A 23,502-nucleotide genomic window follows, 5' to 3' on the forward strand; every position below is an offset into this window, starting at 1 on the left:
AAAAATTGATAACATTATAAAATTACAATAGACAATTATCAAATCGAAATATAAATAATTGAAAGGGAGGGAGGGCCAACTGATAAACAGAGCTTGTATAATGTAGGCCCCCCTAATGTTGTAATTACGTGTTTATAGCAACTGAATTGCTCTTTTGTAAAAAATAAAAAAAAAATAACAATATTTACATTATGTAATATATACATTATAATACAAATCATATGCATCATATTAAAAAAATATATGAATCATTCATAGTGTATATATACAAATTATTAAAGGTTTCCTACTTAGCACTGAAGGCTTAATTTGTAATTGATGAATTAAATATTTAGTAATAATTCAGGAGAAATGATTTAAGTCGTTTTTTGAACATTTGTATAGAATTGCTTTGTTTTATATCAATTGTAAAAGAATTCCATAGCTTAGGACCCATAAAAATAAACGTTTTTTTAGCAAATGATGTTCTGTTCAGTGGTAAATGAAAAGAGTTTGCTTGGCGAGTGAAGTGACTATGAATCGAACTATTTAAAAAAAAACATATCAATTAGAGGCAAAGGTAGTTGTTTAGTATTAAGCTTGAGCATAAACTGTCCAAGTTGAAAAGTGTACAGTTCTTTAATTTTCAGAATTTTATTTTTCAAGAATAGATTATTTGTATGTGCCCGGAAATCTGCATTATTTATTACACGAATAGCTCTTTTTTGCAATATAAATAGTCTATCGATCAGCCAAATTGTTGCATTACCCCAAGCAATAAGTCCATAATTTAAGTAAGGGAGGATTAATGTAGAATACAAGGATAACATAATAGTGTGTGGTAAGAATTGTTTTAATTTACCAAGGATGCCAGTATTTCGAGCAATGATTTTGCTATATTATATTGATTCAATAAAACACATTTTATAAAAATTTGTTGCGTCTGATGCGCAGTTTCAGGGAAAGGGGTGCAATTCTAACCCCCTGTTAAGGGGGGATTCAGGATTTTCGGGGGCACATTTTGCTGAGGAAAATTTGACGAGAAAAAAAAAATGTTTTCACCAAAATTGAAGGTCATTTCGTTCATATAAAATATGAAAAGCAAATGAACTTCACATGCGTTGGCAAGAAGTTATTCTTTGTATAGTGGATTATTTTGGTTATGGAAAGTTTGAATTACTCTCAGACAACTGCATATGCAGGCTATGCATATTCTGAAATTAAGCTCCTTTATTTGAAGCTTTTATTTCATTTCCATTCAACAAAATACACATTTCGAAAAGACATGAATACAGGTTCAAATATAAAAGAAATCGGGTTAACCAATTCTACAAATAATATAAAATTATACAGGGATTCAACCAAACATTAATTGCAGATCCCTAAAACGAAATACAATAAACGAACACAATACAACATAAAATAATGACACACTTATTTTTTTCATATGTAATTCGTTTCATTTCGTTATTTTTATTAACAAAAATCAATAAAAATTCAAACATTCTATATTTAAGTAACGACTCGTACCTAAACAAGAATATACAGAATAAAAAAAATACATTAAATGTGATGAAAATAAATGAACATATTGTGAAAGATCGAATTGAAGAGGGGAAATAAAGGAGAGGGAGGACTGAAGGAGGTATCGAGGGAGGGAGAGTTCAGAGCGTGATAATTCCAACATCAGGAGCGGTATAAGAGCAGGATTAGATCTAAAAACGAAATATGCGCATCCTCCTATTACCCCAAGAAAAATACAAATAGAAAAAATGCAAACATAATATCCATTACTCGTTTTGTTTCTTTGATCCAATATTTTACAACGGGGGGGGGGGGGGGCACATTTTCCCGAGGAAAATTTGACAAGCCAACAAAAAAATAATAATAAAGAAAGGTCTTCACTTTCAAAGGGGGGGGGGGGGCACTTCTGTTTTAACGGCATTTGCCCCCCCCCCCCCTGGACCCGCCAGTGTATATAAGGGATACAATTCAACCTTGGCCGGTGAAAATATATTTTTTTCTGGCAAAGAGAATGTTAAGTCCAGTTACCCAACAACGAGTTCATTTGAATAATCTTGTAAATAAGTAAAGATTTATTTCAATAAATTATATCAGTTTATTTGAATAAAAAGATAACACATGATGAAGAGCTGAATTGCAAAAGGGGCTAGATCCATTTTTTCATCAAATTTGATTATTGGGGTCTCAATGTACAGAGTTTTAGTAGCTCTATAAGATGATACCAAAGAAAAGTTGAAAGGGGGGGGGCAAATCGGAGGATATTTCGTCGGCGAAAATATTTGACAAGCAAAAAAAAAAGGTCTTCAACCACAAATAAAGGATATTTCGTACCCGAAAAAAAATTGAAGCAATTAAGCAAAAAAACAAACAAAAAAAAAAGCTCTTCAAGTTCAAGGGGGCACACCTCTGTTTTCATAGCATTTTTACATTACAAATTTGTAATTTTGCTTCTCAAAGGGGGGGGGGGGCACGTGCCCCCTGGATCCGCGCCTGATTCATACAAAGTGAAAAAATGGCAAACTTGAAGAAAAATCACTTTTTTCAAAAGGGATTAGAGCCATTTCAGTTGTTTGCAAAAGGGGCTTGCATGGTCTACAAAGATAATTTTAGGGAAAAAATATTTAAAAAGATATGAAGATAGATTTCCTTTGAACCCAATTTTATGTTCACATTGTAGGGTATCATGACAATTTAGTTTGGCATAAGAATATTTCAATATGGGTCCGGAGAATTAAAAAAAAAAATTCATCGGAATGGTCTAAAGTGGATCTAACCCTTTTTGCAAACAAACTCTCCTGGAGAGCTAATTTGCAAAAGGGGTTAGATCCATTTTTCATGAATTTGATCTTTTTTTTTCAGTTTAGGCCTACAGATTTTAGTCGCTTTGATGATACCAAAGAAAACAAAATCCGAATTTGCTTGCTTTTCAATTTCCTTCAATTTGTTTGCAAAAGGGACTAGATCCACAATGGTAATTTTTTGACAAAAAATTTAAAAATATGAAGACAGATAGATTTCTTGTATATACCCAATTTTATGTTCACATGGTATAGTATATCATGACAATCTAGTTTCGCTTAAGAATGCAATAAGGGAGAAAAAAAAACATGATTTTTCTCGGAATGGTCTAAAATGGATCCAACCCCTTTTGCAAGCAAACTCTGAAACATGTTATACACTGCATGGAATTTTCATCGAATTCGGATGTGTAATCAGAACAATATTTACATGTAGGTAACATTATCCACGCAATGGGTTGTATTATGTAAATCAAAATGAGGGGGCTATAATGTTGTCATATACATTCCCTATTTCTTTTGCATTTAAATATGAAATATTCATATCGTTTAGATCATGGATTTGACCTTTGACTGAAGCCATTGTCTATAGTATGAAATGTAAAAACATTACCGCATGTTTCTTTATTTTACTGGGATTATTTTTAAGAGGGATGTGTAGATATTGTGAAGAAAACTATTGTTTTATTCCACGTATGTACTGTCACATGAGGAATGTTCCATCAAAGTTTCTAAAATGCTAAAACCAACCGTGGATTCACTGAATGACAACCCACTGGTTGAATAAACTTGGCTATATAGGCTGAGTAACTTCAGTTCAGTTTATCTATATATACCACTTTCGCAAAACAATACAAAACATCGTCAAAATATACAGTTGCACAGTTAATGGTTAACAGTTTATTATTTTACACTTCGGTGGTTAGGCCGGGCATTCGATTTCATAAAACAAGCATGCAGGCGTAGTAAAAAAGAGTTAGATGAATTTTTATTCTGTCCAGCATGTCTGCAGCATGTGTAGGCAATAAACATAACAAAAAGGTATGCCAACATATGCAAACAGCCATGCCTTGACTCCCTTCAATTGGAGGGCCTTAAAATTCACCTACCTCTGATACCCCTTCATCTGTCATCCCACTTCTTTTGAAGATCTTAGTCGGAAAAATACCACCGCTAAAAACAAAAGCATTGATATTTATCAAATATAAATTTACCAAACCACTGAAAAAGGATGATATATCATAAATATAGGGAATATATGGACAGGAGAAGGAAAGAAATTGAAAGGAGAGAAGGGAAGAGGTCAAGAGGAGGAAAAAATAAAAAGAGAGAGAAGAAGAAATGGAAGAAAAGGGAATAGAGAGGAAGTGCAAAAAAATGAAGAAAAGTGAGAGAAAAATAAATGCGAAAGGATAAAGGAGGGAAAGAGAAAAAAAGGGGGGGGGTGAACAGGGGAAGAAAATCATAAAGGAAAACTACAAGGGGACGAATAGGGAAATAAGCGAGGGGAATAAGAAAAAGAAATAGGAAGGGGAAAGGAGAAAGTGTTGTGTTCAAATAAGGGAATCAATGACATCAAACTGTCGCTATATATATTTTTTCTTATATAAAATACGATAATCCAACAGCGCGATGCAATATTTACGTGGTTTGATATCCAAGCAACATGCAAATCTTATCATCACATATACCCTACTAAAATGGAAAATGAATTCGTGTTTCATAATTATATTGAATACAAAATAAATAGCAAGTCGGTACTGACTTGTTGAGTGAACATAGAGAAACATGATAACGTCATACTTACTTCACTGCATTGGCTCTAACTCCATGAGGCGCCAATTCTGTTATGGAAAAAGCATTGAAAATCAATTTGTTAAACGTCGCATGTTTCAAAACGAATCAGGCTTCCTGAACTGACATTTGTGAATTCATCTAACTACGTACAGTAAAATATAAAACTTAAGTAAGACGTGAGATACGTTAAGCCTATTTAATAGGCTTAATTCGCATTTATCCATTCTGCTCATGATAATATGATTATGTAATTAATATATTATGTTTCGGTCATATTTTCAAGCATTTTTTGTGCTTACAATGGCAATCCATCTTCTGCTACTGATTTTTATGTCCAGTGATACATATGCCTGATTTATTGTAAAAATGTATTTGTTATATTTATGTTAAAATATATCGTTATGAAGAAGAAAATAAATAAATCAAATAAAAAATCCACTCAAATTCCAAGTCCGACGACTCTTATAAAATAAGCAGTTACAAATCGACATGCCAAGTTAAGCACTTCGTGTAATTTTTATGAGTCGACCTGGTAGATTGATTTTATTTGGCAAGTCACAGGCTTGCAGAGGATGACCCACAAAAGATCGAAAGCTTATTTCCAGTGGGGTCCTCGACACGTATAGAATTACGATCAGGGCCATAGCCAAGGCAGCATTTTTTTTTTGGGGGGGGGGTGTACCAGCTAAATTTGACGCGGCAGCGCTAGCTAACGTGCGCACTAGCGCCAGATGGAGGATGTGCCCAAAGACGTTATAATAACGGGTAACGGCATGGGGGGCACCAGCAAAAAAAAAAAGAGTCACTTAGTTGGCGCGCGAAGCGCGAGCTGAAAACTTTTGATATTCGGTCAGACCTGAAAAGGGGACAGACCAACGAACATAGAGGGCAGCAACACACAGCAACACTGCCGTGTGTTGCTGCCCTCTACGTTTGTTGGGACAGACATGATATGTTCCTGTCTCACTAAACAAATAATGCAAGCGCGAAGCGCGTGCTGAAATGTTTGTATATTGATCCCAAACAGGGACATTTAAGGACTATTTTTTAGGAATTCTTGAAGAGCATATATATTTCACCATAGTCATCTAATGTGAGTGCCAAGCACTTGCTGATTTTTTTAGAATTACACCTAAACATATGAAGTCATTGTAATCATGAACATGGTACGTATCTCACTAATCAAAAATTGCGAGCGCGAAGCGCGAGCTGAAAAAATTATTATATTTAGACCTGAAGATGCGCATTCTAAGGCTTTTCTGTAGGAATTCATTAAGACCATACGTATTTACTAACCAAATGATGCGAGCGCGAAAACGTGATATTTTAATGCCATTTAATCCCTTTGAACAGGAATATTTATCTAAAAAACAGACAATATGCACCAGGAGTAATGAACACATAGGCCCTAAGCAAATTATGTTTCATAGAAATATATGTAATGTAACATAATATAATATAATATAATGTCTTCTTCTTCCCAACTATGTTTCTCTTCCTTTCTCCCCCGGGCCCCTTTTTTTTTTTTGGGGGGGGCTTAAGGTCATTGACCTCTAGGGATCAGCAGAGGTTGGTGGTGATTGGTGGTGATTTTTTTTTTTACCTGATTGCTAAGAAAGAATGAATGCTTGTAAGCAAGCAACCAGAGGACCGACGGCTTAAGGTCCCCTCCGAAGGACCTGGTACTGAGGATTAATGCCTTACCAAAGGGCACTAGAGCACCAAGTGGGAATCGAACCCGGGTCACCGGAATACGAGTCCCCCGCTCTACCGACTGAGCTATAGTGCCTCCATAAATCTGACTTACATCCTAATTTTAAATTGAGGCATTTGGTAAGATATTACAGTAACGAAAGTTTAATGCTTAAATCATAATTTTTGAAGGTGCTATTATACTACCAATAGACATGTAAAATTTTTCTGATGGCAGCCATTTTGGATTTATGCAATTAGACGTCTTTCCACTACTGGGATTTTTCTGGACGTTTAATATGTCATTTTGGGGACTTCAGGGAAATGCATTGTGGTAAAACATATAAATGATGAAGACTCAATAAGTCAATATGATTTTTAGCCAGTGGAGATTTCTGAAAAAGACAAATATTCATCTTTAATGTATCGAGAATACTTGACATCTTCTCAATAAACTGATTGCTTTTCGGAGGCTTATAAATGACGCCAGCAATAAGTGGTTTTGATCTTGGTAGAAGAAAATTAATCCACAGTGATTCAGAATCACCTGTACTTAAAACATCAATGATATTTAACGTAATATCATTTTTGACATAAAAGCAAAAAAGATGAGATAACGTATCATCATGTTGACATACACAACTTTTATAAGTCTATTTCGCAAGACCTTATGTCACAATTTCGACACAATGAGGCGTTTTGTATAGGAGCACATTCATTACTTTAATAGCAAAAAATACATAGGCCTTTAATCAAAACACATACCTTCAGCTGTGCATCTAGTCATGTGATCCATCGCAGATTTAGACATAGAATAGGTCAAAAATCCTCGCATCTTTATGTTAAAAAAAAGAAGAGAGTTTTCAAATTAAAGGTGTCAGTTAAATGCGTAAATGAGTGTGATGGTGAGCATAAATGCACGGGGATGCATGCATTCAACGATTTGTGACATTAGTTTTAAGCCCCCCTTTTTTCCGGGGGGGGGGGAGGGGAATGTAGTGTTACTGTCAGGGGAGCACTGACACCAAGAAAGTAAAAAAGGGGGAAAATATAACAGGAAGAACAAGAATAATGAACGTACAAAGTTCAATCTGGAAAACGGGGTAAGCCCGCCATCATAAGGACCACTTATCTAGTACTAATATCCGCTAGTCATAAGGACCGCGAGTCATAACGTGAAGGTTCCTATACCTGAAAGTTCGCTAGTCATAAAAGGGAAAAGGGACCAATAGTCATAAATTTATAGGAAGCATGAGTCATAAGGTGCGATGTTCATAATGCAAGATGAGGGTCGTTACTCATAACCGTCCATAAGGGCCATTGATCATAAGGATCGCTAGTCATGATTAACAAGGAGGGCCGGTATTCATAATGCTAGATGAGGCTCGCTAGTAATTAAAAGGAAAAGGGTAATCATAAGGGTCGCTATAGCCATAATAGAAAAAGAGGGCCGCCTGTCATAATAGGAGATGAGGGTCGTTAGTCATAATAATAGAAGAGGTTCGCCAGTCATAATAGTAGAAGAGCTAGGGTCGCCAGTCATAATGATAAAAGAGGTTCGCTAGTCATAATAGCAGAAGAGGGCCTCCAGTCATAATTGTAGTAGAAAAGGAATGCCAGACATCAGAGGGGAAGAGGGTCGCTAATCATAATAGGGGAAGAGCTTCGCTAGTCATAATAGTAGAAGAGGATCGCCCGTGATAATAAGGGAAGGGGTTCTCTATTTATAATAGTAGGGGAAGAGGTTCGCTAGATAGTAAATGATGGTCGCCCGTGATAATATTAGACGAGGTTCGCTAGTCACAGAAGTAGAAGAGGGTCCTTAGACATAACAGTATATAGAAGAGGGTCGCCAGTGTCACTGGCGGGGCCTTGAACTTGTATAGGGGGCACCAAGATACATTTCTTTTATGGGTATATTGAAATATAATAAAATTCTAGTTAAAAAAAAAAGGATGAGGAATCCCACAAGTCCTAAATAAATAATGCGAGCGCGAGCTGATTTTTAAATATGTTTTATGTATTTGGAGCTGAAATCATGTTTAAGTGTTTGTTATCATGACCTCGATGCGTATCTAATTAAACAATTAATGCGAGCGCAAAGCACAAGCTGGCGATTTCTGTAATGATATCAAAAAGTTACATTTCCAGTTGTCAGGTTAGAATATCAAAAAATTTTCAGCTCGCGCTTCGCGCTCGTATCGAAATTTTTGATGCGTATATGAATATACAATGTGAACGCAAAGCGCGAGTTGTAACTTTAGATATTCCGACTTTTGAACAGGAAACTTTCAGCACTCTTTGCAAATGAAGTCATGATTAGAATAAGTATCTAACTAAACAAATCGTGCGAGCTTGTTGATTTTTTTCCCCGACTTTTTAACGGGAAATTTTTAGCACTTTTTGTATAGGTATCTAACTGAACAACTACTGCGAGTAGCAACCAGCGTCAACAACTGCAAGGAAGGGGCAAAAATGTATAGTCCTCTTCCTATGCCCGGCGTGCATGGTGGAATGAGCGAAATTACAATGCTATATAGTATATACTTACCGACACCCTGCCCAGTATACTTGACACATTTACCACAGTTCCTGCCAAAAATGACAATTATTATGCACCTATCTAAATGTCAATGGTGTATAGGTGATAAAGCAAGGACTTTTAAACGAAAGCAAAGTAGGCCTCGGGATCCAACCCAAAGAGGAAAACGAAAAATCAGACAAGTTGATTTAGATAGGTGAAAGTTTGAACAATATTGGATAATCTATAAGAAAGTTATGAATTTTGTAAATTTTAAATTTGTAAAGTTGTAAATATTGGTAATCACTATACCGATGGAGACTTCAAATTGGCGGCATATAATATGTGATGACATAGTGATGCAAGTTGCCAATTTGAGATCTACATATATAGTGTTAGGGATCTCAATTTTAAAGCAGTCACAACTTTCGTATTGCTTGTCCGAAACTTTCACCATTCTGTTTTATCTATTTTTCTCCTTTCCAACACAACATTTTATGACCAAGGCTGGATTCCCCTTTAACATTCAAGCGGTAAAAAGCACAAAACCTTATGTGCATTGCTGTGTTTTGTTGCTTATAAGTTTTCGATTGCAGGGCCGGTCCGGTGTACGATTTGAAAAATTCATTTTTCTCGTTTAATTGGTCTGTAATAATATCATCCAAATTCAGTAAAAACCATCAATTAAATATATACAATATGAATATCTTAATAAAACTTTGCATTATTTCTGTGAACCATTACATGATAAATAGTAATGATGTATTTATATAGACCTATATCCAGGGTAGCCAAAACTGCTATACCAGCATTGTGTCATATGATTCTCCAATGCAAGAATGCAAGGGGCGGAGGTTTTATTTTTATTTTTTTCTATTTTCTACACCTTTTGTTTGACAAGGTTGGGGATCACCATGCCTGGTACATCAGGCGTACGCGATATGGATGCGGAGGTTGATGTCATGTTTCCACTTTCCTTTTTAAATATTATTATCAGATCATTCTATATGTCTCATGAACATGATGAATGCATAAAAGTAAGCTGCAGCATGGGTGGATCCGGGATAGCTAGGATCACAGCACTTTGGCTCAACATGCAGTATACAATAATAGGTTGCGCCCCTCTTATTGTATCCCCGTTTCGAAGAATGAAAATATGTTCTTAAAAAGAAAGACAGATTTTTTTTTGCTTTTAACCCCCTCATAACATCAATACTGATTTTGAATAGCACATCACAGAAAAAAAGTATTTTTTTAAATGATGGTATACCATACGGAAAAAAGTGGGGAAGAAAGGTGACATTGTCAGCTTGTTCATAATGAGGCATAAATCGTTTTAACCAGAATCAGGGAACAACTTTGTTATTCTTTTTCCGATTTCAAACATTTTTCTTGTTTATTTGTTTGAAATTATAATATTTTAAGCCCGGAGTAAGCCTAATAACCTTACCCTTGGTTTTGATTAGGTATGGTGCGAGGAGATGGGTTAGCAGAAGGGGCGCTCTCACGTTGACGACGAAAATTCGATCAAAGTTTTCTAAGATCACGGTCTCGACTGAATCACGGAGATATACACCCGCATTATTGATCTACAGAGAGTCGAATAATAATTGTGTGCATGATAATTCCATTTCATAAATCGGTAAAACTTGTTGTGTGAGAGGCTAACCAGTGCCCCGTCTTACAAAGAGTTGCGATTGATCCGATCATTCACAACTATGGACGGCCAGCAACGTCAACATCTATTTTGCATGTTTTTTTCAAAATACTTTCTAACTACGATGTATATTCATGCATTCATTGTTTTCTTGAGTATTCATTATGCTTCTCTTTGTTTACAAATGACACTGATGGATTTCCATAGAGTTACGATTGATTGGATTACTCTTTGTAAGACGGGTTCCAGGTATCAGTAGATAATGATATAGCAGAGTGTGATGCGTCGGTTTACTGCATGGTATATTCTTTTTCCAAAGGACAAAACAAAGGCCCCCCCCCAAAAAAAAAATTCCCCATATATATTTTCCTCAATCGATCAATGAGCTATGTCTCCTTGTCACCGTAATGCGATTTATGGACAAGATTTTGGTTCAAATCTAATTTGTATGATGGACGAAGGACAACATCACTTGCCCACCTAAAGTTTATCATGTCGATCAGGGTCGGATCCAGGTATTTCCAAAGGGGGAGGGCACATTTTTCCGATGAAAATTTCACAAGCAAAAAAAAAAAAGTTTTCAACTCAAATTGAAAGGTCATTTTGTCCGCGGAAAATTTTGACAAGAGAAAAAAAGGGTCCTCACTTTCAAAAGTGCACACTTGGGTAAAAACGGTATTATTTCCATAACAAATTTTGATTATGGCTTTCAAAGGGGCCGGGGGGCACGGGCCGGCTGTGCACCCCACCCAGATCCGCCACTGATGTCGACAGTGACGTAGCAGGGAATTTTCGCTACCACTACGCAGACGCTTTGTGGAATGTAGATAATATTTTATCAAAAGCCTTTAATGACAAAGCAGTCTTCGCCGAAAATCGGTTAATCAAAACAGCAGAAACGCCCTGGATTCGGACAAACGACATATTTTCAGTTTTTTCGTCAGCCTGCTGTCCCGGTCGCCATTTTCGACAAAGACCTCTCTCAGCTGGTCATTGTGCTTTGACTTGCATTTTCAGTAGATTTATTATGTTGTAGAATCAGTCCCCGTTGTAATTGCCAAAACTCCCTAACATGGGCGGATTTTCCAAAGGGGGGGGGGCATTTTCCTTAGAAAATACAATCAACTGATTTCAATGGAGCACTCTCCATATTACTCCTCGGTTGGAATGTTCTGGAAAACGAATTGCTAAATATCGGGAAAGGATTAACCTCTTACCAGCACATCGATCCTCTTATTACCAGCACATCGATCTGGTTGAATTTCTGGATGGTTTGTTTTGCAGTTTTTCTGACGTCAGACTCCACCTCGAAATCAGCTTGAATCATTAGAATCTGAGGAATTAAGCAATGATATAACATCATTAAATTATAACGTACAATCGATCGATGCCTTTAATCACGAAAACTTAGTATGGTAGCAATAGTTTAAGCAGTGACATTACACATTTTAATTGTGCCCCTCAAAGGGGGAGGGGGCACGGGCCGGCTCCCCCCCCCCCCCGCAAACGTGCGTGTTGCTAAATAAAAAATCGAGTTTCGAATCTCGAGTATCGAGTTTTGAGTTTCAAAATTACACTGCATGGGAATAACCGATTAAATACATTGGGAGAATTTGGGAACCCCAAAATAAAAATCCATGTCATGATACTAAATAAGATATAGTTTTCAAGCAGAACTTGGGCACAATATCCTAATTCTGATCTTATGAGTTAGGTGGTACTGGTACGTGGCCCAGAGATACCGTTATCCTGTCAGACCACTAGATGTTTTTTTAAAGACATTCATATTCATGAACAGGCCTCTATCATACGTATGCCATCATAAACTTTACAACATTTCACTCATGTCTCATTCATTGAACTCGTTACCAAGTAAGTGAGACAATAAGCGGTGGTGTAATGAGCCCAAAATTTTGAGGGGCCAGATATAATATGGCGTAATGGGGGAAAAAATCTTGAAGTTGTAAGCGAGCAAAAATTTTGACATGTTTTTATTACAAAAACTTAATTTGTGATAGATTTTTACACAGAATTCATCACATACATAGTTCACCCTTCTCTCTTTCCTTTCCTCTTTTTTTTTTTTGGGGGGGGGGTCGTGAAAACTTCGGACGAGCGTCCGCAAGCCCTTGCCCCCTTCCCCATCTGTACGCCACTGGCAATAAGCAATGTACTTTATCTTTGTCGAGCCCTCTCTCAACACTCAGTGGGTAATGAGCCAAAAAATTGGAGGGGGCCAGATATGGCGTATATCGGACAAAATTTTTTAAAAATTGCAAGCGAGCAAAAACTTTGACTTTTTTTTTTTTTTACAAAAATCCAAATTTGTGATTGATTTTGACATTTTGATTTACAAATCAGGGGTGCTGGTATTTTTTAAGGGGATTGTCGTTAGAAAAATATAGACAGGTCCCCCCAAAAAAAACCAAACAATTGAATATATAAATAAATTTAATGAATAAAATTGATAGAATAACTAAAATCAATAAATAAATAAATAAAATTAATTAATAAAATACAAAAATAAGTAAAACAAATAAAATGAATAAAATACAAAAATAAGTAAAACAAATAAAATAAATAGAATTAATAAAATTGATAAAGTAAATAACAAAAAATGAAATACACAATTAAATAACTAACTAAATAGATATATAGAGATATAGATATATAGATAAAGGTTATCACTCCAAAATCTCCTCGATTTTGGGAGCAAAAAGCTTTTGTTTGGTGAATAACATACGCAGCACCCCATGAAATATGAAATAAAAATCAGTTTACATTCATTGGCGACTTGTTGCAGTGCTTCCATGTTGCGTCCTGTTAGAGCGAGTCGACATCCGTATATGAAGCAAAAAGGCGAGCAGTGTCTGCTCCTATCCCCGAGCTAGCTCCTAATTAGGTTTAGTTCAGAGAAAGAAATTGAAATTTGTTGGGCAACCTATATCACAAGTGGCATTATTGCTTTTGGAGAAAGAAATCAGCGTGAATAGCATGTTTTTTATTTTACTATAGTGTTTTAAAAAACTTTTATAGTAAACCTTGCATATCGAAATTTAGAAAGTCATATAAATGCATACTCGATGTTTGTTCCCTCTTTCCCTTGATGGGAACAACCACAAATTAATTAAGTCACTGTTATCTTAATCTAAAATCTTGAAATTGTATGAGGAATTGAAACTAAGGGAATAAGAAAGCTAACGAAATAACGAAATTCATATATATATTTTTTTTGATCGGATGTGTCCTTTACGCATCTCTTCCTGAGCATAAAGTTTCTCTGGGGTATCATAACGTGACTGAAAATATTGCACCTTTGTTCATTGATAGAATTCACATGACTAAAATTAAAAACGGTCTTAGAATTTTATTTCAATTCGGAATCGAACATGTTTGATCCATCTCGGGGGGGGGGGGCACTTCCATGACGAGTGGATACCATGCGTGACCATCGGGTTACGAAAAACACCCTAAACAAGTATTAATTTCCATGTTCTCAAAATTCAAGTATTGGCGTGTGAAACCCTACCCTTTACAAGAATTGGAAACAAAACGGTACCCTTGACAAGTATCCCCTGAATTGACCCCCTAAACAATTAGTACAGCGTACCATATCTTAATTGTTATGCCACGGACGTCGGTTTACCTTTACTTTCATTGGGTTCAGTACCGCCCCACTTCCCACACCTCTCTCAAATTTTAAACACGGAGTCTTGGGACAAAAAATACATCCTTTACAAAGTATTTTAGTCTTTAATTACCCTCCCAAATTGGACGGTAAACACGTAGTTTTCCTAGCGAAATATATACCCTTTTTTCATTATTTTAGTGTTTTGACACCCTTATTACGTTACGTACGTAACGTGCCCCATCTTGAAAAAGACATCCTTTTTACGTGCTTTTTTTTGGTCACGCATTGTATACACTCGTCAATGGAAGTGCCCCCCCCCCCCCCCCCGTCGGAACCATCTGCATGTATAACAGGAGGGGGTCGATTCTTAAAGTTATTGAATTATTATGTTATGAATAGAAATTAGTCAAATTGAGACTCCTGAGGAATACCACATGATAGGATAGACCACTCGATTGCACCTCCCCCCCCCCCCCCATGGGTTGATTATAGAATATTGACGTAATTTGATATTTCAAAGGCCTCACCTCAGTGTTCACAATGTTCTCTTGAGAGCACAATATGCACCGCTTAAAATAAGAAAAAGTTGAACCTTGAGGTGTCTTTGACCATATAGGGCTAGTATGAAAGTCAGACATACGTTACCTGTAATCAGGGCGACTTTATTCTTTAAAGAACACAATCATGAAGCTGACGTTGCCATTCTGGATAAATGTCTCTGGAATATTAATGAAAATAACTACAACTTTCCTCCATGCAGCTGCTGTCGTGAGGCTCTGGGCTAGGGAAGGTGGGAATGCCCCATGTTACACCCACGAATGTAATGAACGCCCACAAATGTAACAACACTTTGCCTGCAAATGTAATAACACAAGTTACCCATAAATGTAATAATTTCTACCACAAATGAAAGAATGACCCACAAATTTAATAAATTTGAAGGGACTTTTGACGAATCTATTCCAAACTAAAACATTCATAAAAAATTATAGCACATAAGCAGAGTCTGTTCTCCAGATCCGATTATTTAAAGCATTTTACAAATTAATCTTCCAATTAAGACACCCTCGTCTTATAAATGTTGAAATGTATGTATTTATATATGTATGTAAGTGTGTATGTATGTATGTATTTGAGACGTGTATCATGCAATCAGATATGATTATTTACGTCTGGGACCGACCTTTAACGTCACCATTAGAAAGACGTGACCAGGGCTCGAACCTCTGAATCAATTTGTAACTTCCCCTCGTAGAACGGTCCTCGTAGAACATATAGCGTAGTCTTTCCTCCAGACCCAGTTATTTCAAAATAATAATAATAATAATAAAAACAACAAACAAACAAACATCCCATAGTCTTATCAAATATTAATCTTTTCTCCAGACCCAGTTATTTCAACAAAAAAACATTAAAAAGATCAAAATCAAAGACCCAACAATCCTTCAAACCAATAACCTGTAATATGAACAAAGGTTTAGAACATTGTTACATTTGTGGGCGTTAATACATTTGTAGGAATTATTAAATTTGTGCCCCCCCCCCCGAAAAAACATGCCAAATGTGGAAAGGAAAAGGAGAGGGGAAGGGGAAAAGGAGAAAGGGTTATAGAACATTTGTACAGATGCATGCAGGCATAAAAATCTCTGTGCGGCACAGAAAAAAAATCGAAATAAATGTTTTATCACAGTTAAATAATATGATACAGAAAGGCACACCTTTTTAAATCTTGGAGTCGACCATCTTTTTTTATTTGATAAAATAGCATGCTTACGTCACCAGACCCCCTAGCCCCCCCCCCCCCCTCTCAGCCCCCGCACCTTTTCAAAAACCGTGTACAAAAACGTAAAAATTACCATCTGATTATGATTTTTGTTTTTTGCAAGATCAGCCCCCACACTTTCAAAACCGTTCCGCAGCCCCTGTCCCTCACTTCGGTGAGTCAAACAATATTGAAGAGAGGGAAACGCAAATTTCTAAGAGAAAATGAAGTTTCTGGAAAGTTTAATTTGCTGCTTGTTTACACATACATCTCGACATGGCCATGCACGGGTACCCATGGACCCCCGGATCTTTTTACTAATTTTTATATCGTGTAGGTCCAAAGTAAATGCTGTCATAAGCATCATTTTTAATATGTTAAATATATAAAGTGCTCTAAAATGCTCACTATTCGAAATTTTCTCGGTCGCCATTATCAGCTCCCGCATATGCCTACACAGGGACAAGAGGCCAGGCCAATAATTTTCGCGCTTCGCGCTCGGTTTTATTTCCGCCCCACATTTTCTTTTGACTTCCATTCCCCCCTGATATGTTAAAAAGCTCGGTGATACCACTGTATAGGGACTTAAATCTAATATCTCTTCAATGGTTTTAAGGATTAAATCAAAAGTTTGAAACAATTAACGGTTTTGAAGATGGCTCAAGATAGCTGAAAATCAAAAAGGTGACAGGATTTTGTCGAAAATAACTGTCCTTGATCTATTACATGACCATAGTAATCATTTTGAAATAATCCTGTTAATATATAATCCTGCGGTATATAAATAATTCTCAGATGATGAGGCGATATTACTAGATGATGTCCTTTAAGACAACCAATCCCGAAATGATTGGGGGGGGGGTGAGCTGAACACGACAACAGTAAAGATTTAATGGTAATTTCCACTTTTTTGTACACGGGTACTGCCAACAAAATGGAGGCGAATTCAGCTTCGCTTTGTAGTATTAGTTAACCCCCCCCCCCTCTCTCTCTCTCTCTCTCGCTTCGCATCCATTCGTGCTTTGAAAATGCCGCCACCGGGTAATAGAAATAACCCATAAATCCATTCGAGATTATATGGTCCCGATATTTGGAACAATTTTCCACTATATTAAATCATGCTCAAGGGCTTAATTATATACTCCTTTGAAGCTAATCTTAAAAGAAACGCCATTCAATCTCATGCATCACACTCTGCTCCCTATACTGCACCTGCACCTGCAATAATTGCACCCACTCTTGATCCGCAATGAAGAAGTACCCGGGAGAAGTACATTTCATGAGGCCGCCATCATTATCAATCCTATAATCGCTCACGATGGTCGTCTCCTGCATTCTTTTAAATTGCCTTTTGTTTATTGAGTAATACATTTGTTTAATCATTATTGATATGCCTATACTTCAACAATATCATTTTTGTCATATACTGCATTATTTTTGTACATATCAGGGGCCGCGGAACGGTTTTCAAAGTGGGGGGCTGAGCCAAAAGTGTGTGTGTGTGTGGGGGGGGGGGGCTGACCATGCAAAAAAATCACAATCATATGGTAATTTTTACGTTTTTGTACACGGTTTGGGGGGCTTCAGCCCTCCCACGCCCCCCCCCCCCGCTTCCGCGGCCCCTGTATATCACTTTGTGAACGTATATCTGATGCATTGAATTAGTCCAGGATAGAAGAGGCATAACCTTGTTTTTTCATATTTACAATATTTTTTTATGGTTTCTTGTCACTTCGAGGGTGCTGATTACGAATATGAATGATGCCACTCGTGTAACCTTGAGCATTTTCCGCAAATTGGCAAAATCCAATATGGCCGCCAAAATATGCAAATTTTATACCCATGAAAATGATAAAATTGCCAGATAATTTGTTATAGAATGTATGTAATTGTGTTGCAGGAATGAAATACTCTCTGAAAAAAAAAACATTTTTGGACAAAATATTTATATCTTGATATTCAAAATGCCGCCACAGACCTCTGTCATACCATAATTATGTACAATATGAATAGGGAAAATTAATTTTTCAAAAAAATTATCACTAAACTGCAAGTAATTGTGATCTATGGACGAAGTAATGATATATCATTTATTATGTCATGAATGGGAAAATTGTTGTATTTACTATTCAGAAATTGCTGCCACTGGCCCAAATAATATTATTTTCTATGGCAAAGGGGCCAACAAAAATCGCTAAAGTGAGCACTAAAATGCATATTATTAAGAGAAACGGAAATATATTATCTGATATTTAATGTATGTGATAAATGCTGTATTTTGATATTCAAAATGGCCGCCAAAGGCGCCCTAACAGTATTATGTACAATGAGAAAGAGGACCAAAGCCAATCACAAGAGTGAACACTGAAATGCATTTATTTGTGATGAATAAATGGGATACTGTCTAAAAACATAATTTTTTACGAAATATATCATTCAGGTTTAAAGTTTGTGTTTAATACTGTATTTTGACTTTCAAAATGGCCGCCATAGACATTGATTGTATTATGTACAATGCGAACTATAGGAAATTAATTTTCACACGAGTGAGCACCATAAATGCACGTAATTGTGATCTTTGAGTAAAATATTGTCTGAAAGCATAATTTCTAACAAGATATACCAGTTCTTCTGCCAGGTAGGTGATAAATACTGTATTTTGAAAGTCAAAATGGCCGCTACAGGCCCCAACAGTAAATGTACAATTTGAATGGGGACAAATGATTTTAACAGATTTTGGCTTTGTTTGACTAAATGGCGTTGTATGAGTGAAATATTGCCTGAAAACATGATTACTGACGAAATATATCATTTCATCTAAAATTTAGCTGATAAATGTTATATTTCAACATTCAAAATGGCCGCCATATGCATTGCCCTTTGGTGAAAATTATCTGTCCTCATTCAAATTTTACACAATACAATAAGGACCTATGGCAGCCATTTTGAATTTCAAAGTACAACATTTATTACCTCCATGACCAATATGTGATGTATTTATTTAGAAATCATGTTTAAGACAATATTTTTACTCATACATCACAGTTGCAAGCATTTTATGATTCTCACTCTTGTAAAAAGTAGATTCCCTAAACGCATGTAACATAATTTAGTTAGGGCTTGTATCACCTTTTTTAAAATGTCAAATACAGTATTTATCACTTACATGCAAGAAGAAATGCTATATTTCATTTAAAAAAAATCATGTTTTCAAATAATGTTTTAGCATACAACAGGATTTTATGGAATTCATAGTCAAGTAAATCCAAATTCTTACAAAATTAAATGTCCCCATTTACATTGTAGATAATACTGTTAGGGCCTATAGGGGCCATTTACAGCATTTATCTCATGCATGAAAAAAGAAATGATGTTTCGCTTGAAAACATGTTTTCAGACATTATTTTACTCGGTGATCACAATTACATGCATTTTATAGTTCTTACGCTTGTGAAAATTAATTTCCCCAATCGCATTGTACATAATGTATAATGGGCCTATGGTGGCCATTTTGAATGTCAGAATATTTTCTGTTATAATCGTACTAATAGAAGTCAAACTTTTCCTTTTTCATGTCTTGTTTTGTTATGCTTTTAGCTAAGTTTTTTAGTTTAGTTTAGTCTAGATTAGTTCAGTTTAGTTCATTTTAGTTCAATTTAGTTTAATTACATATGTGTTGTATTATTTTGTGTAGTTCTATTTCTATGGTTTTGTACATTATAAGTTCTCATTTGTATGTAATATTTTATGTAACAGGGCTCTTTTGAAAAGCAGGCCTCTTGGCTCTGAAAGGATAACCCTGTTTTTAAATAAGACTGAATAAATAAATAAATAAATAAATACAGCATTGTTGCATTTATCACATAAATTGCATTTAATTTCTTAAAAAATTATGTTTTTAGCCAGTATTCCAGTCGCTTATCTTAAAACTAGTAATATGCATTTTAGTACTCATTCTTGTGATTTTCTTTTGTCCCCATTAACATTGTACATAATACTGTCAGGACATTTGGAGGTTTTTTTAAATATTAAAATGATTCGTTTATTATATACATGACATAACAAATGATACATTTCGTTAGCAATCATGTTTTCATCCATTATTTCACTAAAAATCACAATTACTTGGATTTAGTGCTCACTTTTGTGAAATTTAGTTGTCCCCATTCATATTGTACATAATATAAAATACAGGGGTCTATGGCGGCCATTTTGAATATATCTAGAAAATAATTTTTTGTCAAAAATCGTTTTTTCAGAGAGTATTTCACTCCTGCAACACAAATACATACATTTTATATCCGATGTGCGGGCAATTATATGATTTTCATGGGTAATTTGCATATTTTGGCGGCCATATTGGATTTTGCCAATTAGCGGAAAATGCTCAAGGTTACACGAGTGGCATCATTCAGATTCGTAATCAGCACCCTCGAATTGACAAGAAACCATCAAAAAATATTGTATATATGAAAAAACAAGGTTTGGTCAAAATAATGTCTATGGGGCCCATCCTGGACTAAATGCAGAAATAAAAGCAAGCAAGCAATCAATCAAACCAGAAAACTCTATTCTCAGGTAACCCAACTTCCTTGTTGCCACTGGCACTTCATGAAAAAGGGAGGTGTATATCACCCCTTAAACCAAAAAATGATAGTGGCTTACTTGCAGACAGAAGCCGCATACAAGCACACGTAATAATCAACCAAATCATATAAGATAATTAAATGAAAATATTGGCAGTTGAGATCAAGGTAATAATTGTTGATACTCACAGGGACAAGGATAGTAATTATTAAGAAAAGTGGTCTGGCAAATAAAGTCCTTTAAAGAGACGTCGCTCTTGCTTAAAATACAAAATTATGGTCCAATTCATACTTGAAAATTTTTCCAAACTGTTTGATCTATTACGTTTAACAAAAAAATAAAACAAACAACACACACACACCCACACCATAAACTCACCTTGCTCAGAAAATGTCTATTTCAGCTGGCAGTATGAAAGTACAGCTCATTTTTACTGAAAATACAATGCTACAGCATTCAGCTCATTGGGCGCATATTCTTCACATTGTCTCACGATCTTTTAACAAAGGAAGTTTTTTTTAATGTGTTCATGCATGCCTGATGCTCATGCTTTAACATGTTCATTACCTATATAACAGGCTAATGTCTGGAAAAATTACATGGTCTCACTGGTAAAGGCGGGGGCCGGGGGGGGGGGTGGGCCAGACCCCCTAGAAAAGTTTAACAACCAGTAAAAAAGAGGAAAACATGAAAAAACAGTAATAATGGAAAGGAATATTAAGGGTGAAATATTATTTAAAAAATTGTGTCGAAATAATGATCTATCACAAAATTAGATTTTGTTTAATTGACATATATGTTTTTTCTTACTCACTTCGCTCACTCGGAGCTTTTAAGATATTGCCCTAAAAGGCCTGTCTGGCCATTTTTTTTAATTATTATTATTATTATTTTTTTTTTCTTTGGGGGGGGGGGGCTTATTACGTAAAATACACACCTCGACCAGATTCGAAGCATGCAAATTTAAAATTTCCTATGATTTGCCAGTCTAGACGCTCTTAATGAAGTCCCCCAATTACCCTTGAAAAATCAAGGAAAGATTCATTGTAGTATTTTAGTGGATTATCCTTAAAAAAAGCAACAACAAAAAATGAATCTTTCCTTGAATTTTCAAGGGTAATTGGGGGACTTCATTATGAGCGTACTCTCAGGTTTATTATTTTCATTTTCTCTTCTAGTTTTTGTGGATACTCTATATCATCAATCAAGTTTTGGCTTTGTGGATCGGATCCAAAGAACGAACGCCGAAAATGTCGATGCCTTTTGTGAGGATATTACCAAAGATACCCAGCATCGACCCAGACTCACCAACAAATAGGGGAACAGAAAATTCATCGCTTTACAATGCTAATAGAGGAAGGGGCCCAGGCCGGGTATGTCAATTTTGTTATTCAATTTCCTGAGTGAGAGTGAGCGTGAGTTAATTGTCGAAATCAATCCACACAGTGGGACATTCCCTTCACCAGCGCATGTAATTCTTGTACACGCGTTACCCGATCAGCTTTTCACCATTCTGTGATGGAGTAATTCGAATTGCATAAGAGCTGAATCGCCGTTTATAGCACAATCGTTCGAGGCCAATCGATGCGACAGTACTACTGCGATATCGGATATGTGAGACAAAATAGAAGTGGAAAGACTGCATGTTGTGGGTTCTTTTTGCATATTTTTTTAGCTATGCAGTGGCAAATTGTACTGTAGTAGTATAACCGCCAGAACTCGTACACCTTCTTCTTACTCTTAGTAAGGTCCCATAATGTATTTACGGTGTTTCTGGCTTACATTATTGGGCTTGCGATGTAGCCGAAATTCTAAGCTTTCTGTAGGTGCCGTTCGATTTGGATTTTCTGGGGAAAGATTCGGGTAGCGCGACGATCGCCGAAGGCTTCGAGCCTGCCAGAATTCGTACAGTACATGCCAGTATTCGAACACCAGATGGCGCAATACAATTTGCCTGTTGATGATCGCGCGATCATATCCCCTCGCTCTGTAATAATTAAATGATTGGTTTGTTGTTAATTCATTTGTTAATTGACTTAATTCATGTCTTTACCTATTTCCATGTAGTTATTTCTTAATTTCTTCAACTATTTATACATTCAATCATAGGTTCCATTCATTGAAATAATTAATTTTCATAAATTTCATTGTTTGAATGATTTTCTGCTAGGCTACATTTAATTTATATTTCAATTTTAGAATAATTTCAGTCATATTACTTACTTTTATTTTGAGTTTTGTCTTTGTGCATATAGATTTTCTAATTTGTTTATTAAAAAAAATCATAATGGATTAATTTATTTGCAATAGCTTTACATGTAATTCCTCTTAATTACTATTCTTCTTTTACTAATCATATTATTAATATTGTTATTGATTTATTATCATATTATTTTTATATTTATTGTCATTTTCATTATTGTCAATATTAAAATCATATTTACTATTATCAATGTTATCAATATCATCGGCATCATTGGCATCTTCTTTCATATGGGCCTATATCATTTGTGTTATTATTACTTAATTGTTTGAACTCACTTATTATCACATTGGTATAATTTCTCTCTGCTAGTATATGAACTTATTTCATGGAGTAAATCATGTGGGGAATATATTTTGGAGGATATAACCACAATGCATGTCTGTTGTCTCGCTACTTTTATTGAGGCAAGTAGGAGTAATATGTCAGCCCCCACATTGCTGAAATACCTGATTTGATTTAAAAAAGCGAAAAAAGACGTAAGAAAACGTATTTGGTACCAGTTGTGTTTGAAGAAAGATGGTTAAAAAATGCCATGAAGAATATGTAGATCTACAGCAGAAATTAGCACTCTACAAGTCACATAGTTTTAGCATGTTCATATGAAATATAGCATTAACATAATTAGTCAATAACATTTTCATGACCTGCAATTTTGGGTCATCTTATACATGTAGTCCTAATAATCATTCAACATACTTACATGTAGGGCCTTGTCCAACAACATAAAAATAATGATGTACAATATCCGATTTTATAGATTAAATAAGCAAGAAAATATACACGATCAA

General features: G+C 35.6%; 1 protein-coding gene across 1 annotated transcript; it reads right to left on the bottom strand.

Moving 5' to 3' along the window:
• Positions 1-1,491: 1,491 nt before the first annotated feature.
• On the bottom strand, positions 1,492-14,802 carry LOC129282744 (uncharacterized oxidoreductase SSP0419-like). Its single transcript, XM_054918611.2, is given in 11 exon segments — positions 1,492-1,509; positions 3,911-3,974; positions 4,609-4,645; positions 7,056-7,125; positions 8,842-8,882; positions 10,262-10,400; positions 11,709-11,801; positions 12,643-12,668; positions 13,247-13,313; positions 13,316-13,362; positions 14,745-14,802. Coding segments are annotated over 11 exon segments (660 nt in total).
• Between the last annotated feature and the right edge of the window lie 8,700 nt (positions 14,803-23,502).

This window comes from Lytechinus pictus, chromosome 2 (assembly GCF_037042905.1).
Source record: "Lytechinus pictus isolate F3 Inbred chromosome 2, Lp3.0, whole genome shotgun sequence".
Classification (NCBI taxonomy): Eukaryota; Metazoa; Echinodermata; class Echinoidea; order Temnopleuroida; family Toxopneustidae; genus Lytechinus; species Lytechinus pictus.